The 24,618-nt window shown below is 43.5% G+C and overlaps 1 protein-coding gene across 2 annotated transcripts in view; it reads left to right on the top strand.

Moving 5' to 3' along the window:
* Positions 1-906: 906 nt before the first annotated feature.
* The window catches only part of trpm3 (transient receptor potential cation channel, subfamily M, member 3), a gene marked incomplete at both ends in the record, with an annotated part of 489,702 nt that continues 465,990 nt past the window's right edge, over positions 907-24,618 (top strand). For both annotated transcript variants that reach the window (XM_080739677.1, XM_080739678.1), the window contains one exon: positions 907-1,158. In XM_080739677.1, coding sequence (XP_080595803.1) covers positions 907-1,158 — 252 coding nt within the window. The remainder of the gene's footprint in view (positions 1,159-24,618) is intronic.

The raw sequence follows: 24,618 nt of genomic DNA on the forward strand, positions 1-24,618 counted from the left end.
CTGTCTCTTTTTCTTTGTCTCTCCCTCGCTGTCCCTCATCTCCCCACCCTCGAGCTGCTTCTCCTCTCTCTCTCTCTCTCTCTCTCTCTCTCTCTCTCTCTCTCTCTCTCTCTCTCTCGCTGAGAGGAGGGGAATCGGCATCCAGATCAGAGCCACAGTCGCAGCACATGCAACAGGGTGTTGCATACGGCACCTCTGCTGCGCTCCACGCCACCCCTCCTCTCTCTCTCTCTCTCTCTCTCTCTCTCTCTCTCTCTCTCTCTCTCTCTCTCTCTCACACCCCCCTCCCCCCCAGCGGAGGGCTTACATCAGGGACCAAAAGGACAACACAGAATACCGGCAGGCTGCGCAGGTTGGAAAGTCAGGTGCAATTGTTGCGTTCCGCTACCCCTCACCCTCCCCTCTCTCTCTCTCTCTCTCTCTCTCTCTCTCTCTCTCTCTCTCTCTCTCTCTCTCTCTCTCTCTCTCTCTTTCTCTCTCTCTCTCTCGCACAACAGAGGCGTGTGTAAAAAAAAAGTGAAGGAATTTTTAAGGAGGGACGGAGACTAAATAATTTCAAGGCTTCAACCGATACGGAACCAGAGACAGGAGTTAAGAAGAGACGAAAAGAAAAACTAAAAGGAAACGGAAGAGGAAAAAAGAGGAAAAGAAGTCGTCGTGAGAAGAAGTGATCCAAGTTTTTAGGAAGAGAGAGAGAGAGAGAGAAAGAGAGAGAGAGGAGGGGGCAGCCGGGGGGAGGACGGACCCGACGATGACACCCGCTGCGCTCGTCTGAGGAGCACCCTTCCCTTTTCACCCCGGGCACCCAGGAAGTGGTCAACCCCCCCACGCCCCCCCCCCCCCCCCCAATCACCTCAACTCTGACCCAGCTGACCTCTCTTCCTCCTCGTGACCTCCTCTCCCCACATGGCGTCCAAAAAGAAGTGGGCCGAGAGGCGCGAGGTGCGGCGGGAGCGGCCGTTCTCGGCGGCGCGCGGCGGCGACGACTCCTCTTCCGGGGGGCCCCCCGGGGGCCCCTCGGGGGGAGGAGGCGGGGGTCCGGGGGGAGGAGGAGGACGAGCCGTGGGACCCAGGGGCCGCTTCTCGGAGTCCTGGAAGAGGATCAGCTCCCGGGGGGGCTCCACCAAGAGGGGGGCCCTCAACTCCCAGCAGCCACCGGTAAGACGCTTTGGGTTAAACCTCCTCGAGGGGCGATCGATGACATGAGGGGTTGGGAGAGAGGCAAAGATCTTTCAAGGAGTAGTTCACCCCCAACATGACTTTTTCTCTATTGATTACTCATGCCATGGAGTCTTTAGTTCAATAATATTTTATTGTATTTGTCGCATTCCTAAGATAACATTGTGATTATAGTAAATTTACCCCCATTGATTCTGATTGGTTGTGCAAGTTTGTGACATCCACGATCTCGATAACTCCTGTAACGCATTTGTTACACTCTCAAAGCTATACCATCCTGCTTGGGGGTCCATTGGTAACCCTGAAGGTCCCTTGCATGGTCCCCACTTTGAGGACCACTGCTTGATATGTTCCCATGATCAGCCGATCCCCACTCCTCCACCGAAATGGTACACATTTTTCCGGTCTCCCTTGCATGTGGCCAGGGTTTGGCCGCACAGGTCTCAAACAAAGACATTGTCCTTCCTGTCTGTCTGAAAAAGATAGTCTGTCTGAAGAGTAGTTGGCTTGTGAAGAATATGGGTCCAATATTTAATGTACTTGACCATTGCCTTTGTTTTGCTGTGTATGGCAGTACTTTCCTTACTCTATTCCTGTAACTCTGTAACTGTAACTGCTGTGATGCCTCTACGCGACTGAAATTCCGCAGCAGGATCATTAACCAATTTAGGCCTGAACACATTATGACGCAATATTTTATGCTTTAGCTATTGAAAAATAGCAGATATACAAGCTCACAGCGCGGCACCGAGTGCCGCGCTGCGAGTTTGTAGATCTGCTATTTTTGAAAAATCGTGAAAATTGGATTTTTGACCCGATTACATAAGTGTCTTTTGAATCCTTCTAAGATTTTTTGAAAAACCGATGTTTGTATGTCAACAATCTGGCCAGCCATCGTCAAAGAAAAGGTCCTTTTCACTTGACTGGAGCTCAGTTAGTCTGTTCTTGAGAGACTACTATGTCGGTGGTTCTCAAACCTTTTCATGTGAAGGACCCCCAAAATGATATCTATTTGGCCACGGACCCCCATCTCAAAATATCTAGTTCCAGGTACCACCCAGAAGCAAAATTCGAGTTACAAACGTTCGCTTTGAAAATGCATATATTCAAAGATTTGCACACATTTTCACCACTTTTTCAAAAATAGCAGATCTACAAGCTCGCAGCGCGGCACTCGGTGCCGCGCTGTGAGCTTGTATATCTGCTATTTTTCACTGGTTAAAGCATTCAATAATTCTTAGGCCTAAATGGGTTAAAGGCATCGATCCATCGATCCATCCACCCACCCACCCACCCATACAGATGTGCCGTTTCAACTCTGAAAATGTCCTGCAAATGCATTTTTTCCACAGGTTTCTTTCCCTGTTTTGCCTTTCAAATCTTTATGGAGAATGGAGCTTATTTTTGCAGAAACTCGCAAATGTCAAGAAACCACTCCATTCCCATTGAAAACCAGAATCCACCTTCATACGTAGACTTAAACTTTGAAGTCAGAGAAGGACATGAAAAAAATGAAAATCTATACTGTCTTGCTAATGGCAGGATGTGTGAAGTTTTGAAATGGCACAGCTTAATCTGTGCGTTCATGTTCACGTTGCCCATTGGAATGAATAGAATCACCACCTGAATTCTGTTCCCCTAAATGGGCGGCCACCTACTGTACGTTACACAGATACAGGAATTCAAGAGAGTTGCATTCTGCTGTTTCGTCCTCGGGAGAGAGAGCCTGCATGGTGATAGGTTCACCATCTAGCTTGATTGATTGAATACTTAATGGCTTTGTAAAAATACAGGTTGTGTTCAATAATGCCAAAAGGATTATTGTCGTTGCTGTTGGTAGGATATTCCACATTTTGGTCGTATAGTAGAATGAATTCAGTTTGTGCCGAAGCCGGGGAGAAACAGATCAGTGGAGCTCCCTCTGGCATTGTGCCCGTGGGTGTTTCTCAGTCTTTAAGTAGTCAGACAGGTACATGGGCACTGGTTGCATGAGTATCTTGAAGACCAGGCCCATTGCAGGTTGCTCTACTCTGTCCTCTACCCTGAGCCATCACACCCTAGCATAATGAGCAGGCAGGTGAGTCCTAGGTGTGGGGCTTTTAGTAGTAAACTGATCAGTTTATTTTGAGAGCTCTGAATTTTGCTTTTAATGTCTTTGAGGTGCTAGAGGTTACCAAACACTGGGAGTCTCGGGACCCATTTGTTTAGTAGTAGTAGTAAGTAGTTAGAATAGCCGATCTTAATTGTAACAATCTACAAGCTCACAGTTGTGAGCTTGTAGATTGTTACCAGTAAGACTCCCTAATCGGGATATAAGCGACCGTCACGTCGCATACACAAACTTTAGAAGGCAATCGTAGCCAATCAGGAGGGAATATGGGAAATGAGACCGATCCATGTTGATGACATGACTTTAGAGATACTGTGTACCGCTTTGCGTGATTTTAGGCCAAAATCCGTTGGAGCAGTGTCCAAAAATGTGTTTTGCAAAAATTGGCCTGATGGTGGCTAGCAGAGGGCCATGTGGGAAATCAAGGCTGGAGGTTGTGGTTTAGCAGCCAAGGAGTGTGTGCAAAACGTTTGGCATCAATAGGGCCAACAGTGCCAGAGATAAGAGTGGGGGCAAAAGTGTGATGGACAGACGGACAGACAGACAGACAGACAGACAGACGGTGGAGCTTTTCATAGTAACTTCACTAACCTGACGGTCGCAATTAGTAGCTATAGCTATTTTCACTAGTTTGGGTCCCAGGCAAAGAGCTAAAGAGTATGGGAACCACTGTCCTAGTACCATGAGGTGCATTTCCACTGGAAAGATTGTTTTACCCACTCTGACCATGAAGTCTGCGATCTTAGAAGTTAATTGTGGGCCCAAAAAGAATGGAATAGGTGTGATGACAGTTTATCAGCTGTTGCCAGGGTCACCATGTATGTAAAGTGGAGTTCAGATGGCCAATGGGGTTGAGAGAGCTGGACGTCCAGATTCATGACGTTCTGATAAGGAGACAGTACAAACAGCTTGACATGCAGTCTCTTATTCCGGTGAAAATAGCGGATCTTAAAGCTCACAAGTGTTTTTTTGCGGAACGCTTTTCGAGCTTGTAGGTCGGCAGAGTTCTAGTGTATGACCCGTTTTTTATTTTCTTACAAACTTTACAAACGGCGTAAATATCGATTGATATTGGAATTTTGCACTTGCACTTTGCTCTCTCTCTCTCTCTCTCTCTCTCCATCTCTCTCTCTCTCTATCTCTCTCTCTCTCTCTCACACACACACACACACACACACACACACACACACACACACACACTCAAACTTTCTCCCTCCTGTCCTTTTCTCCATCGTTTGCAGCTTGAAGGCAATGGTGTTTTTGGAGTGTGTTGAAAGTTTGATGTATAATGTAGGATACTGGCATCTTCCAACAGCCTGGGGAGTGAGTTGTCTGTGTGTGTGTGTGTGTGTGTGTGTGTGTGTGTGCGTGCGTGCATGCATGCGTGCGTGTGTGCACATGCCTGTGAGGGCCAAATGTCCCCACAAATATAGTAGAGTTTCAGAAATGGACATTAAGGAAAAGGCTCCCGTTCCTCACAAGCGAAATGGTTTGTTTCATGGTTACAAAAAGAGTTAGTCTTTAACACATCGGGTGCCCACGTGGTGTCTACGCGTCAATCTCTTTGATCTTTACGAGTGCCCAACGACGCGTTTGACGCGTTGTACAGTAAACTATACTGTACTGTAGCTACTGCACTTGGCTACCGCGGTGATGAAACAACTCCATTTCCCAACATGCAGCGCGCAATTACGTCACCCGGACGTGCTGTGTGGCTCGTTGACTTCCTGTTTACCGGCTGCACAAAAATGCTGTTTTCTCCGGATTCTCTTCCTTTTTTCATTTTTTTCTCAAAACGGCAGCCTCTTCTACCTGTCGTAACACAAACACTGTGGCTTAGAAATGATAAAAAAACGGTCCTGACTGAAAGAAAAGATTTTCGCGAAATAAACAGGACATACTCGGATTACATTTACTCGGATTACTTTTCTCGCCAGTACTCTCGCCGGTAGGTAAAATGACGCGTTGCCATGGGCACCAGCAAATTAAACGTCAGAGATCACGTGGGCATCCGATGTGTTAATTAATACTGATGAAAAGATTCAGGTTGGGGTTAGGGTTGGGGTCACACTGTTGCCTCCCACAATGTTCACAATGTTCATCTTCCTCATACAGTCTGATGCAACGGAAACTCCGGAAATGATCGCCTCCTCCCTGCTTCCATTTAATCTTTACAGTCGCGCACAATTGTAAAATAATTGAAGCATATGTAGCTTGCTGCTTACAGAAATGACCAACAAATGACAGCTAGTCCAGCGTCTCCACGCAATATTCTGATGGAATCGTGCACTTTACGATAAAAACATGAAATTTGGCATATCTTTGCGCAGGAATGCTGGCCAAAGCTTCCATTCTCGGCTTTCAGGAGGTGTAGTTCCAGACTCTATATACAGTAGCTTTCAGGAGGTGTAGTTCCAGACTCTGTATACAGTAGCATTCAGGAGGTGTAGTTCCAGACTCTGTATAGCATTCAGGAGGTGTAGTTCCAGACTCTGTATAGCATTCAGGAGGTGTAGTTCCAGACTCTATATACAGTAGCTTTCAGGAGGTGTAGTTCCAGACTCTGTATACAGTAGCATTCAGGAGGTGTAGTTCCAGACTACAGTAGCATTCAGGAGGTGTAGTTCCAGACTCTGTATAGCATTCAGGAGGTGTAGTTCCAGACTCTGTATAGCATTCAGGAGGTGTAGTTCCAGACTCTATATACAGTAGCTTTCAGGAGGTGTAGTTCCAGACTCTATATACAGTAGCATTCAGGAGGTGTAGTTCCAGACTCTATATACAGTAGCATTCAGGAGGTGTAGTTCCAGACTCTATATACAGTAGCATTCAGGAGGTGTAGTTCCAGACTCTGTATAGCATTCAGGAGGTGTAGTTCCAGACTCTGTATAGCATTCAGGAGGTGTAGTTCCAGACTCTATATACAGTAGCATTCAGGAGGTGTAGTTCCAGACTCTGTATAGCATTCAGGAGGTGTAGTTCCAGACTCTATATACAGTAGCATTCAGGAGGTGTAGTTCCAGACTCTATATACAGTAGCATTCAGGAGGTGTAGTTCCAGACTCTATATACAGTAGCATTCAGGAGGTGTAGTTCCAGACTCTGTATACAGTAGCATTCAGGAGGTGTAGTTCCAGACTCTATATACAGTAGCATTCAGGAGGTGTAGTTCCAGACTCTGTATACAGTAGCATTCAGGAGGTGTAGTTCCAGACTCTGTATACAGTAGCATTCAGGAGGTGTAGTTCCAGACTCTGTATACAGTAGCATTCAGGAGGTGTAGTTCCAGACTCTATATGGGTCAGTGACGTGACGCCCCAAAAAATGTGTTTTTAAAAAAACTTTAAATTGCAGGCATAAAAGTTATTTACTTTTGTTCTACTCACTCTCAACCTTATGGAAATACATTTTGTTTTTAGATATTTTATTGGAATCAGACTTTATTCAGCAGTTTGTTGTACTTGTGCCTAAAATCGTCATATGGTGTGACATGAAAATAATTGTTCATAAAATGAAAATGGAGTACATCTTTCTTAAGTTACTCACTTTATCAAAGTCCTTTATCATAACTAACCAGTGATCCACTATAGTTTTTTGAAAATTAATTATATCTGTATATTTTTTTCATAATCGACACTCTGTGTGAGGCCCATGTTCATGATCTTACAACATATTTTAAATGTATTCTGTCAAAACTTTCTCTAAAATTACACAAATATTTGTGACTCTTCCTGATAATATTCTCTATGTAATCCATAAAACATTTTTTGGTTTAATCATTAATAAAGGTATGATTTTTCACTATTTGGAATGTCACACCAAATGATTTAGTGTCACACCGTATGATCATATCTTCATGTGTCAAAGCAAACTGTGTTTTAACCTACCTATTAGTGAGTACTGAACTTTACTGATTGATTAAACAATTACCCAGGATAACATGGCCTTAATATTTCTGAACAGGATATTATTGTAGGGCTTTAACATGGGATAAGAAAGAATTGTAGTAGTAGATGGATGATGAGGATATGCACAGGAATGCTACACACACCTAAGTCTTCTGCCGGCCCACGGCAGAAGGATCCTAAAGAGACAATAAGGCGCATAGCCACACTTGGAGCCAAGGCAACATTTTATTAACACCAATTAGTGGAAACAGAACTCAGCATTCAGGTAAATTGCTTTTTTCCGAAGTCTCCTGAACTTGAACACAGCATTTTGTGTTGAACAAATGTAATTAGGAATCATGACATTACACCACATCTCCACTAGCTAAAGAGTGCTGGGTTGCGCAACTCCGAAAATAGCTGATCTACAAGCTCTCGCAGCACAACGTGTTGAGAGCTTGTAGATCAGCTATTTTCGCTAGTTTTGTCTCGGGTCCTACCTTAACACTGTCCACTGTCCACTCCAGTCCAGTGAGTGAAAGTACAAAAGTATTTGTTCAGATTAGATTATACATTTAGACTGTATTGTACATCAGCCAGTCGTATTTGGTGAGGGTAGCAAACCGGCTGCCTTGTTGCGGTTCTGCTATGCCACAGACAACCTCCTGCTCTTCGTAGAAAATGCAGTCTCGCCCCTTTGGCTCCTCTCTCCTTGCTGGGTCATTGTTTAGTTTCTCCCTGTACTTTCTCGTTCTCTCAGCACTTGTCATTTTCCAGCTGACAAAAGAATGGAATGTATAGTGTAAGACAAAGAGAAAATATTGTTTAGATTGAAACAATATGTTAAGGTTTCTGTGAAGGGGTTTCTGCTCTGTCTGATGAATTTGAAGTATCACTAAATGAAGCTAAATTACATTTTATGTAAAAATGTTTAAAACAAATGTTTAAATGTACAAAAGAAACATGGAACTTTGTTATTTATTGTTATATCTGTAGTTAAATACAGTATAAATCATATGGTGTGACAATCAAGGCATATGGCGTGACAAGCAGACATGTCACACCATTATGATTAAGTGTCACACCATATTACGTTTTCTGCATTTAGGTTTACCTTGAGGCTACTATGTACACATTAGCATGCTAACAGCATGCTAGCTATAACAAAGCAACCTAGATCTACATGGAAATATGACCAAAACTTCAAATAACTTAAGCTTTTTTTAATGAAAAGGTGTCACACCAACAGACATCCAAAGTGGTGAGTTTGTCAAAGTTTCAACAAGATGGCATTTCATGAAAATGTTAAAATCATAACTCACCTCAGACACCTGTCTTGCAGTTGTGCTGGGAGTGCTGAATAGCCTTACAGAAGAAGGACCTCTCTAGCCAATAGGTGTCCAAATAATTGCCTGTTTAATTTGTCCAAACTAGTGTCACACCAAATGATTTTGGTTTGGGGGACAAAATGTTTTTGATCAGAAATGACTGAAAACATTATGCTTTGACTTTGAAAAGATATAGGCTCACAAATAGACATTTTTTTAGCCTAAATTCATTTTCAAATGATTTTTAGCAATTCTTTTTCTTAGTTTTATTCAAGTTCCCACTTTGAGAAACAAGGTCAGGACAGTCACACCATATGAGTTTTGCCATGTTTGGTTGAAAATTCTGAAGAAATGAGGAATGAAATGTTTTAATCTTGAGTAAGTTCACATAAAGCTTAATGTCCTGCACAATATTCAGAAGGTTTTTGACAAATATATTTTTTATTTATACATGTTTGACACCGAGGACAGCGAAAACGTTACGTCACGTCACCCACCCACATACAGTAGCTTTCAGGAGGTGTAGTTCCAGACTCTGTATAGCATTCAGGAGGTGTAGTTCCAGACTCTATATACAGTAGCATTCAGGAGGTGTAGTTCCAGACTCTGTATACAGTAGCATTCAGGAGGTGTAGTTCCAGACTCTATATACAGTAGCATTCAGGAGGTGTAGTTCCAGACTCTATATACAGTAGCATTCAGGAGGTGTAGTTCCAGACTCTGTATAGCATTCAGGAGGTGTAGTTCCAGACTGGTGTAGTTCCAGACTCTGTATAGCATTCAGGAGGTGTAGTTCCAGACTCTATAGCATTCAGAGATTGTGGAATAGTTCTCATAATTCTCACGTAACCAACAACAGTTGAAATACAAGTTGACAATGCGTTGCAGCACGTGCAAGTATAGGCCTCGGTTAGGGTTAGGTTTAATAATGGCAAAAAGAAGGTAAACACGGCACACAAAATTACTGTCCTAAAAATGTTGATGTCCACTCCTCACAAGTATGGCAATTCCAAACGTGCGAGAGTTTGTTTATTCCGCACTGATAGGATTTCCCTGCGAGGCGTTCTGGGTTATGGATGCAGTCTGCCGTCTGCTTCACATTTGAAAGGGCAGAACGTGTGTCGATGGCTGCCAGTCAATGCAGGGTGAAAGATACTGTGGCTCACTGGATATCTCACCCATACTTAACCCATTCAGAACGGGTACACATTATTGTGTATCATTATTTTATGCTTTAACTATTGAAAAATAGCAGATATACAAGCTTGCAGCGCGGCACTCGCTTGTATCTGCTATTTTTTTTTAATCGTGAAAACTTTAATTTTGTGAAAAATCGTGAAAAATCTTGAAAAGTGTCTTTTGAATCCTTCTAAGGTTTTTTGAAAAACCTATGTTTCTATATGTCCGCAATCTGGCTAGCCATCATCAAAGAAAAGGTCCTTTTCACTTAGTTAGTCTGTTCCTGAGAGACTACTATGTCAGTGGTTCTCAAACCTTTTAATGTGAAGGACCCCCAAACTGATATTTATTTGGCCACGGACCCGCATCTCAAAATATTTAGTTCCATGGACCACCCAGAAGCAAAATTTCAAAAATAGCAGATCTACAAGCTCGCAAAAGCATTCAAGAATTCTAGGCCTTGACCGGAGTCCCTCTCTGTTTCCAACTAAAGCTTTTCCCACAATACGGATGCTGGGGTTTGAGGGGTTAATTAAGTGTGCTGAGGTGCAACTGTCCATTATATTCTTAGTAAATGTTCCGTCTAATACTTTTAAATTAATTTTCATTTATTTTTTGAATCGACACGGAAACATTGAAAAATAAATGTATTTTTGAGCGGCGCTAACCTACATCTGTCTTTGTCTGTATGTACGTATGTCCCGCCCCATCCCATATTGGTCTAGCTTTGCCAAGCTTAATGAAATTAACTCATAAATAGCACCACTCACTTCACTGGGTGTAATTTGTAATAATCAACTGAACCAATTAGTCTTATTGACCACCGAAGCCCTGTTTTATGTAATCGAGAGAGAGAGAGAGAGAGAGAGAGAGAGAGAGAGAGAGAGTACTTTGAATCAGGCTTAGAATCAGCCACATGCAGTATCTTTGGTCACAGGTAATTAACATGTACTTTATGTAAATCATACAGTATGCATGTTTCACTATGTATCACGGTATCTCCTTTTCCCTTTTCCTCTTTTAATGTTTCTGCAATGTTGCCTCAGTATAATGCACCGACCTTTCTGGGAATGTTTTACGCATGATTTTGTACTGAGACCAGATATGTGAGATTAGTGCGCATGCGTGCGTGCGCATGTGCGCGCGTGTGTGTGTGTGCGTGCGACGTACCGGTAGCATGATTGAACCTATGTTTGTCTAAAGACAAGAGTCGTTAAAGTGTAGCCTAAGTACATTCCTAATAATTAGTGTGTGTGTGTGTGTGTGTCTCAGAGGAGAGAAGCTAAACATGGTCCCGTAGGAATTTCTGTTTCTGTTATAATAACCCACCGCAGGTTACCTCCCCCAACACTGTTAGCTCGTTGGGAGAGACTTTGTATGTGTGCGTGTGCGTGTGCATGCGTGTGTGTGTGTGTGTGTGTGTGCGTGCGTGTGTGTGTGTGTGTGTGTGTGTGTGTGTGTGTGTGTGTGTGTGTGTGCGTGTGCCTGCGTGTGCCTGCCTGTATTTATCTTACAGTTCATGTACATTTCAGTCTCCTTGACATCATGCCTGCCACTGCTTCCAGAGAACACATTATCTGGTGTCTGACTCTCAGCCTGTGGTTCCCTCTGTACAACAAGGTCCCTCAGGTCCTCAGAACGGGATCCGTTAAAGCATTAGGAGGACCGGAGGCCGATTCTACAAATGTCTTCTAAATCCTAACAATCATTATGGAAATAATATTTGGTCCATTTCCGGAGATCAATGCATAAGTCCAAGTTTATTCAGAAGAGTCTCAAGCAAGCCAACAGCTTCCTGTCAGCCCACCTCCCAAAGATACCTCTGTCTCTCAGTCACTTTATATCCTAAATTCTAAGCAGGAATTGACACAAAGGAGGTGTTATCATATAGCCTGGCGGAGCCCGACGTCATACTGCGTTCTCTCACTCATTCCTTCCACAGTATAACGTCTGGCCTTCCAGGGATTGGCAGCGAGTATACTGATTATTCTCTGATCGGGGCCAATCAGTGACTGCTTCCGCACAACAAACGTAGTCTTTCCTGACAACAAGTGAAAAGCTTTCCCTGATTGGTCCATGTGTAGACGGTGACGTATGCATGCTGCAGCATTTTCAAAACAACAATGGCTGCCCTCGCGATGCAACAAGTGTAACAGTTAACGCTCTAACGATAAAACAAGCAATAAGTGCAGTTATTTCAGAGTTGGAATCAAATACAACAATTAAAAAGGAAAACGTACGGGGGATGCGCTAGTGGAGTTCATCGGCCGAAAAGACATGTTTGTTTGCCGTTCTTCCGACTGGCTGAGAGATGCTACACTGATTGGTTAGAAATGAGTGAGTGAACGCAGTATGACGTCGGGCTCCGCCAGGCTAGTTATCATAGCCCCTGGCAAACCAGTATACTTTGTCCACACAGGTGGGGTGATGTGGCCCCCCATCTCCCCATGAAAGCAGTCCCCTGGCCCCCCATCTCCCCATGAAATCAGTCCCCTGACCACCCATCTCCCCATGAAATCAGTCCCCTGGCCCCCCATCTCCCCATGAAATCAGTCCCCTGGCCCCCCATCTCCCCATGAAATCAGTCCCCTGACCACCCATCTCCCCATGAAATCAGTCCCCTGGCCCCCCATCTCCCCATGAAATCAGTCTCCTGACCACCCATCTCCCCATGAAATCAGTCCCCTGGCCCCCCATCTCCCCATGAAAGCAGTTTCTCCCCTGGCCCCCCATATCCCCATGAAATCAGTCCCCTGGCCCCCCATATCCCCATGAAATCAGTCCCCTGGCCACCCATATCCCCATGAAATCAGTCCCCTGGCCCCCCATATCCCCATGAAATCAGTCCCCTGGCCCCCCATATCCCCATGAAATCAGTCCCCTGGCCCCCCATCTCCCCATGAAATCAGTCCCCTGGCCCCCCATCTCCCCATGAAATCAGTCCCCTGGCCACCCATATCCCCATGAAATCAGTCCCCTGGCCCCCCATATCCCCATGAAATCAGTCCCCTGGCCCCCCATATCCCCATGAAATCAGTCCCCTGGCCACCCATATCCCCATGAAATCAGTCCCCTGGCCCCCCATATCCCCATGAAATCAGTCCCCTGGCCCCCCATATCCCCATGAAATCAGTCCCCTGGCCCCCCATCTCCCCATGAAAGTAGTTACTCCCCTGGCCACCCACATCCGTTGGTGTGGAGCAAATGGGACCTCAAGATATATACAATCAGCATACAATCACGAAATGATAGATCAATATTTGAAGGGGTACTGTCACCTAAAGGGGTACTGTCACTTTAAAAAGTGATCTTAAAATATGAGTTAATATTTTTATGATTGTGGGAATGCGTAATTAAAAGCCAACAAATTAATTGACTGTACTTAGACTACTTACTGTACTGGTCTGCTGTTGTTGGGGTGCGAGGGGCAGATTACACTGTGACATGAGTTTCAGACTATTTCAGGCCGTTTTCAGAGAGACCATGTGACCTACTGTATCATACTATTATAATTTCGGGTCGTGTCAGCGGGCCTTTAACGCTCCAATATTGCCATAACACCGTTTTCTGAAAAAGGAAACCCACAAATGTATTTGGACGCGGAGTCCCCCATCCCCAAAATATTTTGTTCAGTTACATTAATCTCTCTCCTTGATTCAATAATTGGAAAGCACTTGGGAAGTTGTCGGTAAAAGTGCTGTGTATTTTAATGACTGGCTTACTTTGAGTGTTGTTACTCCATAAGCCGCAGGGTTTAGGAGCAAAACATCACGCTGAATTATTTCATTAACTGCATTGTAACTCGGCTTAATGAGCTTATGATCAAACTGGCATTCTTTTGATCTGGCTCAATTCCACAAACTAGTATTGTTTGCTTTGCTTCATTGTTCTGCAGCAGGCTTTGTGTTACATTTGAACAGGTTGGTTTTAGCAAGAGTCTTGTCCCCTCAGCCATCGCGGCATTAAACAAACTGCCCTGTCGATAGGATGGTTTTCTGTGTACAATGTGCCAGGGACGTGCTGGCCATTGGGAAAAGTGCAACTCCCGAACGGCCGATTCATTCCCGGCCGGTCCATTTTCCATTAGGAAAAAAATAAAAATAAAATGTCGGCCATCGTTCCATTTTGGGGGGTGGGCGGCCAACAAAGTAAATCGTCACTGTCGGGCAGAAACCTTGTATCTCCAAGTTTCAAATGTATATTTTTTTTCGCAAAGCAAAGCCCTGCTTCATCATACAAGGCCGTTGCACAAAAGTGGTGAAAACAGCAGATCTACAAGCACACAACGCCTCGCGGTGTGAGGCGTTGTGTGCTCGTAGATCGGCTGTTTTCACTAGTTTAAATCATTTTTAAAATGATAAATACAAAACAAACGGTTTTGGACATACAAGGTTTCCACCCGACAACGACGAAATATAACTCATGTACAGTAATTGGCCCACTGGCTTGTCACTTGTCATGATCTGAAACGGCAAATCTTTGAGTAGCAGCAGTGCTATAGAGAGAGATCTCTCTCTATAGCGCGCAATGAGGGCTTTTCCCGGGCTGAATCAGGGGCCCAGCATGTCCCTGCAATGTGCTATATGGTTATGTGTTGTTTTTAGTTGTTTTTGAAAAGATATCCCTTCTGGGACAATATACATTACTATTATTGCGACCATAGGTCGCAAGTTTACTATGAAAACCGTCACAGCTTGTCTGTATGTATCTCTGTCTGTCACGCCTGACACTGATTCAATATGTTTGTCGCTCTGACATCATGCTCTGACGTCACTGTGATTGGGTAACTGGTCCGATATGCATCACTGGCCAGATGGCCAAGACATTGCGCTACCTCGCTACCAGTGGTTCTCAACCTATGGGTCAATTTTGAGGCGTCCCCAGATGACAGTGAAGTGACAAGGACTTAAGACCTTTTTTAATACCTACAAAAGAAAGAAAATTAAAAAAGACCATTACCGCATCAAAAGTAAACAACAAACTATAAACATTGGTATATTTTCACAATATCTGTGGAACCGAAAAATGTAATGCTCCAACTCCATATGCTTTAAACCACTCTGGATGAAACATCCATTGAACCGAGTTGAGCTTCACAAATATCACAAATATATTTATTGGCAGGACAAAAAAGAAAACTTGAATTTCACATTGATTCCTTTGGGGCAAAGAAACGCACATTCTTTTGTGAGTTGCTTTTACAGCGTGAAGCTGTGTTTTTCCCTTGCTTCTCGTAAACAGCTTGCAAAGTGTACGTGTGTGGAATTCTAACACAGCGCTCACTCAATAGTGTTGACTTTTCATTCCTCAGACACAAACAGAGCAGGTTGCACTATAACCCTTAAATATTTTTGTTTTTGTAAACTGCTATTCTAGCTACTCAGCCTTTCAGCACGGATGGTTTGCGAGGGATGGAGAGCGCTGCCGCTCGCTCGGTGTTGTCTCACGTGGATCAAGGCCACCTGAGTCCTGAGACGGCACGCCTCCGTCATCTCCACCGAAAACAAGCGCTCCTTTATCTTAACCCAGGCGATGTTTTGATACATGCGTCTTACACCACGGGCAGTGCACGTCCGGGGCTTGTAAGGAAAACAAGCGCTCCCCTTCCCTCGCTGAGTTAACCCATTTAGGCCTGAACACATTATGACGCAATATTTTATGCTTTAACTATTGAAAAATAGCAGATATACAAGCTCACAGCGCGGCACCGAGTGCCGCGCTGCGAGCTTGTAGATCTGCTATTTTTGAAAAATCGTGAAAATTAGAATTTTGACCCGATTCTATAAGTGTCTTTTGAATCCTTCTAAGATTTTTGGAAAAAAACCTATGTTTCTATGTCAGCAATCTGGCTAGCCATCGTCAAAGAAAAGGTCCTTTTCACTGAACTGGAGCTCAGTTAGTCTGTTCTTGAGAGACTACTGTGTCAGTGGTTCTCAAACCTTTTCATGTGAAGGACCCCCAAAATGATATATATTTGGCCACGGACCCCCATCTCAAAATATTTAGTTCCAGGGACCCCCCAGAAGTAAATTTGAGTTACTATAACGTTCGCTTTGAAAATACATATATTCAAAGATTTGCACATATTTTCACGACTTTTTCAAAAATAGCAGATCTACAAGCTCGCAGCGCGGCACTCGGTGCCGCGCTGCGAGCTTGTAGCGCGTGCTTGTGAGCTTGTAGCGCGTGCATGTGGGAAATAATATTTCCCACATGCACGCGCATGCCAGAATGCATGTGCATGTGTGTGCGTCCCTTTCATGGCTCCATTATGTGGTATGTAGGCTACTGTTTGAGATTCCTTCAAAGCAAACTTTGTTTCTCTACTAGCAGTGCTGTATTTTCTAATTGAATTAAATGATACTAGAAAATAAAATCTTAAGTATCAATGCAAATGTAATTAAGATTAGAAAACGTTTTTTGTTTTCCCATTTCCCATTAGATCTGCCGAGATCCGTTCTTTCTAAATAGCCTCTTGAGGCGCGCGTGTGCACGTGACGTCAATAAATGACCGTCCGCCCTGAAAAGAAAATCCCAAAGCACCACTGGCTGTATCACTAAAGCGCTCCCCTTCCCTGGCTCAGTTGAAGATACGCTGTATCACTAAATATAAACAGATAACGCACCTAAACACTCTCTCTTTTGTCTGTGAATCATCAGACCTGAGAGACAATACAAACCTTCTGTTGGTTTCCACTGGGAGGCCGCGCTCTGCTTCCAACAGGCCCGTCGTGTTTGTCATCCAGAAGCAGGGACGTGCTGGCCATTGGGAAAAGCGGGACAACTCCCGAATGTTTCATTCCGGCCATTAGGAAAAAAATAAAAATAAAATGTCTGCCGTTGTTCCATTTTGGGGGCTGGGCGGCCAACAAAGTAAATCGTCACTGTAGGGCAGAAACCTCGTATCTCCAAGTTTCAAATTTGTAATTTTTTTCGCAAAGCAAAGCCCTGCTTCATCATACAAGGCCGTCACACAAAAGTAGTGAAAACACCAGATCTACAAGCAAGATTGGCTGTTTTCACTAGTTTAAATCATTTTTAAAATGATAAATACAAAACAAACGGTTTTGGACATACAAGGTTTCCACCCGACAACAATGAAATATAACTCATGTAATTGGCCCACTGGCTTGTCACTTGTCATGATCTGAAATGACAAATCTTTGAGTAGCAGCAGCGCTATAGAGAGAGATCTCTCTCTATAGCGCTGCTGCTACTCGCAATGAGGGCCTCTCCAACTCTTTTTCCCAGGCTGAATCAGGGGCCCAGCACGTCCCTGTTCAGAAGTTATCTAGATCACTTCAAAAAGTGTCATTTCATTTTTGTGTCATTGTGAATTAAGAACCTCGATGGGGTGACGAGTCTTTCTGCACGGTCGCGTTGATGGAATGAAAAATGCTAATGATACTGGAGCTTGTTTTATTGTCGGCGGAGAAAGGGAGAAAAACAAAGAAACTTTGGTGCTTTGCCAGTTGCTTAGAAACCACGGGTTACTCTGCCGTGAACTGTGATTTCAACGGTTTGTTCGCTGTTTGTTAGTTTATTTATTTAAACGGATCCCCCATTAGCTCACGCCTTAAATAACCTCTTAAGCCCCAGGGGGGTCCAGGGGAAAAATCTGCCTAAAATGTATGCCCAAATTGGAACGGTTGTGGACACAAAACTACAATGATTGTGGCTACTCTTGACTCACCAAATGTCAGCTAACCCCTGAAAATTCACAAATGCAGTGTTAAACATAACATTTCTCTTACCAAATTGTCCTGCTGTGATCATTTACTTAGGAAAAGATGATTGAAAAAGACCCCCGCCTATGGAAATCTTGCCTTCTGAATAGTGAATGAGCCTCAATACCTCATTGAAAACATATATAGTGAATAGAGAAATTGTTCACCAAGGTGTCATCAATTGATAGGCAAAATTGTATAAATATGTTCCAAACTATGTAAACTCTACAGATGTTTTAGTGAGAGTAGTGCTGTAATATTAGTGATGTTAAAGTATAGGGTGAAAAATGATAAAAACGAGTAACACTAAGTTATAATAATACTGTAATATGAGTAATGCATGGATGAAAAGTACAATGGCAGCTGATTACTATGCTGTAGGCCCACTGTAACAATAATCAACAATGGAATTGTAGTTTGATTTATTGACATTTATTGACAGCTGTTCAGAGGTCAACACCTTTTGCCCCCGCCGGCGGGGGCAATGGGGTTCAAAAGGTAGGACCACTTCACCTCTGGGACAACCAGATCTTATTTTATTGTTTGGGACACGATCAACACAATCCTGAGTTATTGTTTGTGTTCAATCTGTGTTTTGAGATATCTTAGTATTTCAGCATGCTACAAAGCATCATATGATGCATTTTGCATCATATGATGCATCAGATGATGGTGCTTGCACCATCATTACAAATTTGAAACTTGGAGATACGAGGTTTCTGCCCGACAGTGACGATATGATGCTTTGTAGCATGCTGAAATACTAAAATGTCTAAAAACACAGATTGAACACAAAAATAACTCAGGATCGTTTTGATCGTGTCCCAAACAACAATAAAATAACATCTGGTTGTCCCAGAAGTGAAGTGGTCCTTTAACACTTTGTAAGCCACGGGGAGCCCCTTAATGTTAAAACCGTAGTATATCGCACATCCCAGCAAGGAGTCTCAGCCACGCCGTACTTTCCCGGACTTTGTCATTAAAACCGGAATAAATGATTTTGATCCGAAAATCGGCGATCGTCTAACCTTCCCTAGTCACCGCTCGTCCATCGATGGCTCGTGGCTGCTCTGACATGAAACAGAAGTGACTCTCATGGCCTCTCCTTCTTCAGCCTTCCTTCCTCCCACCCACTTGTTGTTTGGACGTTAGCACTAGCAGAGCTGGAGTGCTAGGTGCTAGGCTATCCAAAGTGGACACATCGACTGTTCAGTCACTCCTGGACTATATGCATGGATCGTTATGCGCGCGGATCGCGCACGCGAAACGCACGGGGAGATCGATGCTCGGCCAAAACCACCACTTTATCCCAACGGAGATCGAGAAAATCACGGTGAGCTAATGACCTGGGGGAAGAAAAAAAAAAGAAAAAACAACGGCGCTGTCCAAGAAGGAGGGGCGGCGGGCTCATGTTTATAAACATAATATTATGTCTCAGATCACAATACAATAATAGAAATTTCACGGCTAATCTACCAACCACCATTCTATTTTGGACCGCAAAGGGTTAATGTCAGCTAGACCTCCTGGGGTCCAATACATTAAAATGCATTAAAATATATAAAATATCCCAGTGTATTACAAAGAAATACTTAAAACTAATTCTATAATACTTATAACTATTTTGTGGCCACAAAGTACTAACTTGTGTATTAAACTAAGTTATTGTTCTTGTTGTTTTCTGTCAATGGCCACTAGGCTCAGTAGATCAGTGTGTACAAGCTCATAGCGCGGCACAAGTGTTGCGGAGAGGAGCTATTGCTTTGTCAACATAATATTTTTTATAGTCTTCTCATAGTCTATAGTGTGGGCGGATGACATCTTCCCTATTTGTAAATCATTAAGCCTAAAAGTTATGCTCCCTGAAATAATTAAAACATAATAAAGTACCAAAGGAAATGAATGTGTTGACATGGTGCAGTACCATCTGGTGAGCGGAGGCAGTGATGGGAGAACAACTCCAACGTTTTAGTCCAGTAAAAGTATCAATACCACAAAGTAGAAATATGTAGTAAAAGAGGTGGTGCCATAGTTTTGTACTTCTTCTGTTTTTCATGTGTCTAGGAGGTTGAAAGTACATCATTGGACCCCCTGGTGTGGTTTTTATGAGCAATTATGTATTCTCTTGGTATTTGTTTGTTTTCTCTTGGAGGCTGCCACCTTGTGGTCAAAAGTGTCAGTTAAAAAACACAGATACTTTTACATCACAGAATCAACTCCTCCCCTAATTACCATTCACCCAACACTGTGGGGTGTGGCTAACTTCAGCTGGGTCACCACCCCCCATGACATCCATGCATACTTAATGAACTGGGGGTGTGGCCACATAAAAACCCAATTTTAACTCTTTCTGTATACTTTTTTGGAAAAAATCTTCCTCCTAGTATAATCATAATACCTGATAATCATGTTTTAGAGGGGGGAAAAATCATGGCACCACCTATTTAATGCAAAAGAAAAGTGGGATAGTAAAAGTACTCATTGATTGATTGAATATTTTATTAGACAGAAGTGGAGAACATAACAAGTATAGTCAATACATTAAAGAATGTAGTTAAGTACAAGTACAGTTTAACACCCTGCCTAAAGGAACATCGCACATAAGTCTTTTTACAGTCTTTTTTACGTCGCAAGTCCTAGGTATTCAGCTCATGGTTATACAAATAACAAAAAACATACAAACATCATCACAAATACAAAACAGTATATGTATTGTACTATAGGGGAGACAAGGGGGGTGGGGCTAAGGTAAGGGGAATTAAGCAGAAGTATCCATTTTACAAGTTTCAAAATGTATACAAATATTTAGAAATGGCAGATCTACAAGCTCACAACGCTAGTACTCAAATTGCCTTAGTATATCTAGGGCTGAAGTGTTTAATGTATGTTTTGTAATAATAGTCTACAGTATACTGTACATCTACAAAGTAACTAACGTTTATAGTTGCCTTTGAGATAGTGGAATAGAAGAATAGAAGTAAAATATACACAAAACATACCAAACATTTTTACTCAAGTACAGTACTTGTACTCAGTTACGTTCCGCCTCAGAGTGGACGCGTGGGGGAGGAGGAACGTGTCATGTCTGAGATCCTCACACTACCCACGGTCAAACACAAGCCAGTATCCTGACAAACAATACAGTACACAATTGCTTTTATACATTCAGCCTGCACTCTACTGTTCCATTATTGGGTTCTTTGCTATTTTACCGTTCTTTGCTATTTTAATCTTTGCCATTTTTACTTGTCTAGCATGTTGAAATTGTATGAATGTATTTAGAATATCTGTCGGGTGTGTCTGCCCAAAACTGTTACTTTCACACTTTTTGGATTCAAATTCGAAAACCGGCAAAAGTAGCAGATCTGCAAGCTTGTCGAGTTCAGTTGCGCTCGGGTGTTGCGGGTGTTGCTGAAAATAGACGATCTACAAGCTCACAACGTGTCACAGCGCAACACGTTGCAAGCTTGTAAATTGACTATTTTTAGCATGCAACAAAGAGTAAAATCAAGCATTACGCCAGCTAGGCCCACCAAAATATATTTTTGTTGACAAAAGCAACTGTAAATGTAGTCGACTAGTAAAACTAGACAAAAACTAACATTTCAGATGACTATTAAAAATATCACTGAAACAAACTGATTTCTCTTTTCACTAGACCATACATGGGCAACTGGCGGCCCGGGGGCCACATGCGGCCCCCACCTTCACTTAATGCGGCCCGCAGGTTAATACCGGAATACTGATATATTATTGATTTCAGCTGTTACAATTCCAAACATGACCTGCTTTAATTCCATCAGTCTATATTAGTAGCTTAATGACTAGTATAGTAGTATTAAAATGTATTTTTTTTATGTCCAATGTATTTGTATTTAAGTTCATAAAGTTAAGTATATAACTAAATGCGTTTGAAATTAAATCAAAATGTTACATTTCAGGATTCCAATTAAGAAATAACAAAAAAGAATTCAGGGTTCCAATTCAAAAGAAGCAAAAATAACAGATCTACAAGCTCAAAACGCATCGCGCTGCGATGCGTTTTGAGCTTGTAGATCTGCTATTTTTGCCATCATCAAAGTTGCCCACCCCTGCACTAGACTATGACTAAAACGACATCAACATTTGACACTGCCGCAGGTCAGCGTTTGGAAGCACACAGCGTGTCATGCCATGAGGAGGAGATTACATTTCAAACAGGAGGAGTTGCCTGCCAGCTATACATACTGTACTGTACTGTACCACCATGCTACTGCTGCTGCTGCTGCTGCTTTAATCTGCTTACCCTGGTTAGGCTCCACAGTTCCCCGCTGCTGCTAACCACAGCTTAGAGAGAGAGAGAGTGTGTGTGTGTGCGTGCCTGCGTGCGTGCGTGCGTGCGTGCGTGCGTGTGGTGCTGTCTGTGGGTGTAGGGTGGCAACAGTAACTTGGAAACAGAAGTATAGAGACAAAAAACGTTGTTTATTGTGTTTGTTTGTGTGAGGGAGGGTTATAAGGAGGAGACAAAGGCCCTTTTGGGAGGCGTGTGTGCGTGTGTGTGTGTGTGTGTGTGTGTGTGTGTGTGTGTGTGTGTGTGTGTGTGTGTGTGTGTGTGTGTGTGTGTGTGTGTGTGTGTGTGTGTGTGTGTGTGTGTGTGTGTGTGTGTGTGTGTGTGTGTGTGTGTGTGTGCGTGTGTGTGTGTGTGTGTGCATGCGCGTGTGTGTGTGTGTGTGTGTGTGTGTTTGCCTCCGCAGGTGTGGCTGTCTGAGTGTGTTTGCGAGAGAACAGTAGACGGGCAGAAGCGCTGAGAACGAGTCAAGTGGGCTATCTCATTATTTAAGAGCATCTTCAGGGACCACTTGAAGTTTAACCTTCCTTCAAATAAGGCAGGCGCACACGCACGCACGCACGGACGCACGCACACACACACAAGCAGAGTGAACTTTGCAGACAGGAGGAGGCTGAGCTTATAGTGCGGATGAAGAGAAGAGAGAGGCAGACATTTTGTCTGAAGGTCACGAGCATAGGCGATTCTAGCCTCTTCCAGCAGGGGGTGCACGACCTCTATTACCTCATGCACGCGCGTGCAGCGCGCGTGCACGACGCTCGCGCGCGCGCTTAGCGGTTTTGTAATGTTGTTTTAGCGGATTTCTGCAGTTAATTTTGTACACAGATGTAACACAATATAAACAAAAAAAGGGTAAAACAGGTGCTTCTTTTTCTAGACACCATGAGCATACAGTATGTCTATAGGATTTATTTACTTATTTTGCAGACAGAGGCAGCACAGCCAGGACATATAAAGCCAAACATCAAGTTAATCATCATTCATCAAGCAATCAAGCAGTCATTTACATTGGTGGTGTGGCACAACCACACCACCAAAGATCCATAACCAGCAGCTACCAATATTTACAAGCAAGTGAAGCAAGCATGCGCGCTCGCTCGCGCGCGCACACACACACACACACACACACACACACACACACACACACACACACACACACACACACACACACACACACACACACACACACACACACACACACACACACACACACACACACACACACACACACACACGGAGGAGAAGAAAACAGGCTGGCTAACTCCACAGTGAACAGATAGTTAAATAAAGCCATGTCTTACCTTAAGAAAATGACAAGAAAATATCCAATGTTATATTGAGGTGCCCAGAAGAAAGTGTTATTCCTTGGAGGCACAGAACACATCGTGTAATCCAGCCTCTTTGAGCAGCGCCGAAAACTTTAGTTCACGTATGGTAAATGTAAAAGCTATCCACATGTCCTATGGATGTCTGTAGTTAACCCCAGGTAGCATATTCCACTGTGAAACAACTGTTTAATTCTGTTATTTAGATAAATCTGCAGGTGTCATCATCTGCCGTTTGTTTTTCAGCGGTGCTGTCAGAGACGTTCAGACAGTCACTGTGATTGGTTGAGAAACCAGTAGTCCTATTACCTCCCGCCCCCCATTTGCTGTGATTGGTTTAGAAGTCATGGGTGCTTCAAAGGGTAAAAAAAGGCGAATTTGAGATGTTCTTCTTCTTAATCATATTGCGTGTTTATTATGATCAAAAAAATCAAAATGGCCGCCTGGCGGCCACGTGCACCCTAGGACACCCCTTAAAATCGCCTATGGTCACGAGTACCGGTAATTACCATGGCAGTTACTTCAGCTCACCATGAGAAGGGTGTGTGTGTGTGTGTGTGTGTGTGTGTGTGTGTGTGTGTGTGTGTGTGTGTGTGTGTGTGTGTGTGTGTGTGTGTGTGTGTGTGTGTGTGTGTGTGTGTGTGTGTGTGTGTGTGTGTGTGTGAAAGGTGTGTGATGGCTACTTTAAGCTTCGTCATACAACAGTATCATGTGGGCTATTTAGCCAATCGCCATACCCCAACAACACGTAGCACGTGGCGCCATTTACAGACAGAACAAATGTCTTCACTGCTTCTGCACCTCTGTGACCGTCGCTATGTCTTCTCGTTAGCGTAAGGTATATAATAATGAGAATTCATCTGAACACAGATGTCTCCTCGTTAGAGCCGTACACTCCCGTTGACCTCTGTGCTGGTAAGCCCACAGGGGTCATCGCCACGCTGACTTGTGGTGGACATTTTAGTAAAAAAAAAAAAGGTTCTCACAGCATATCTCCATATACAGTACACGGATCTACATATATGGGTAACTGGTCCGATATACACCACTGGCCAGACGGCCAAGACATTGCACAACCTCGCCCTTTTGGGTGAGGTCGCTTGTCGCCCTGAGGCGTCTTACTAGTTGACCCTAATGAGCTTTTTTCCTTTTATAAACTCTGACTACTCTTTCTGTCATTTAGCTTTTAATACAGAGTGGCAGTACTGTGTGCATGTGTGCATGTGTGCGTGTGTGCGTGAGCGTGTGTGCTTGTTTACTCCATTGTGTCAGCATTGTCAGAGCTACATTCATAATTCAGTGGTCCTTGCCGTGGCGATTATACAATATTCAGTCAAACTGTATGAATGTACTGATGTATACATTGTCATATCTCTGGTTGCGTGTGTGTGTGTGTGTGTGTGTGTGTGTGTGTGTGTGTGTGTGTGTGTGTGTGTGTGTGTGTGTGTGTGTGTGTGTGTGTGTGTGTGTGTGTGAGAGAGAGAGAGAGAGAGAGAAAGAGAGAGAGAGAGCGCGAGAGAGATGGTAGATGGAACTACATAATGCATAATTCAGTT

The sequence above is a fragment of the Nannobrachium achirus genome, assembly GCF_963921795.1.
Source record: "Nannobrachium achirus genome assembly, chromosome: 12".
NCBI lineage: Eukaryota > Metazoa > Chordata > Actinopteri > Myctophiformes > Myctophidae > Nannobrachium > Nannobrachium achirus.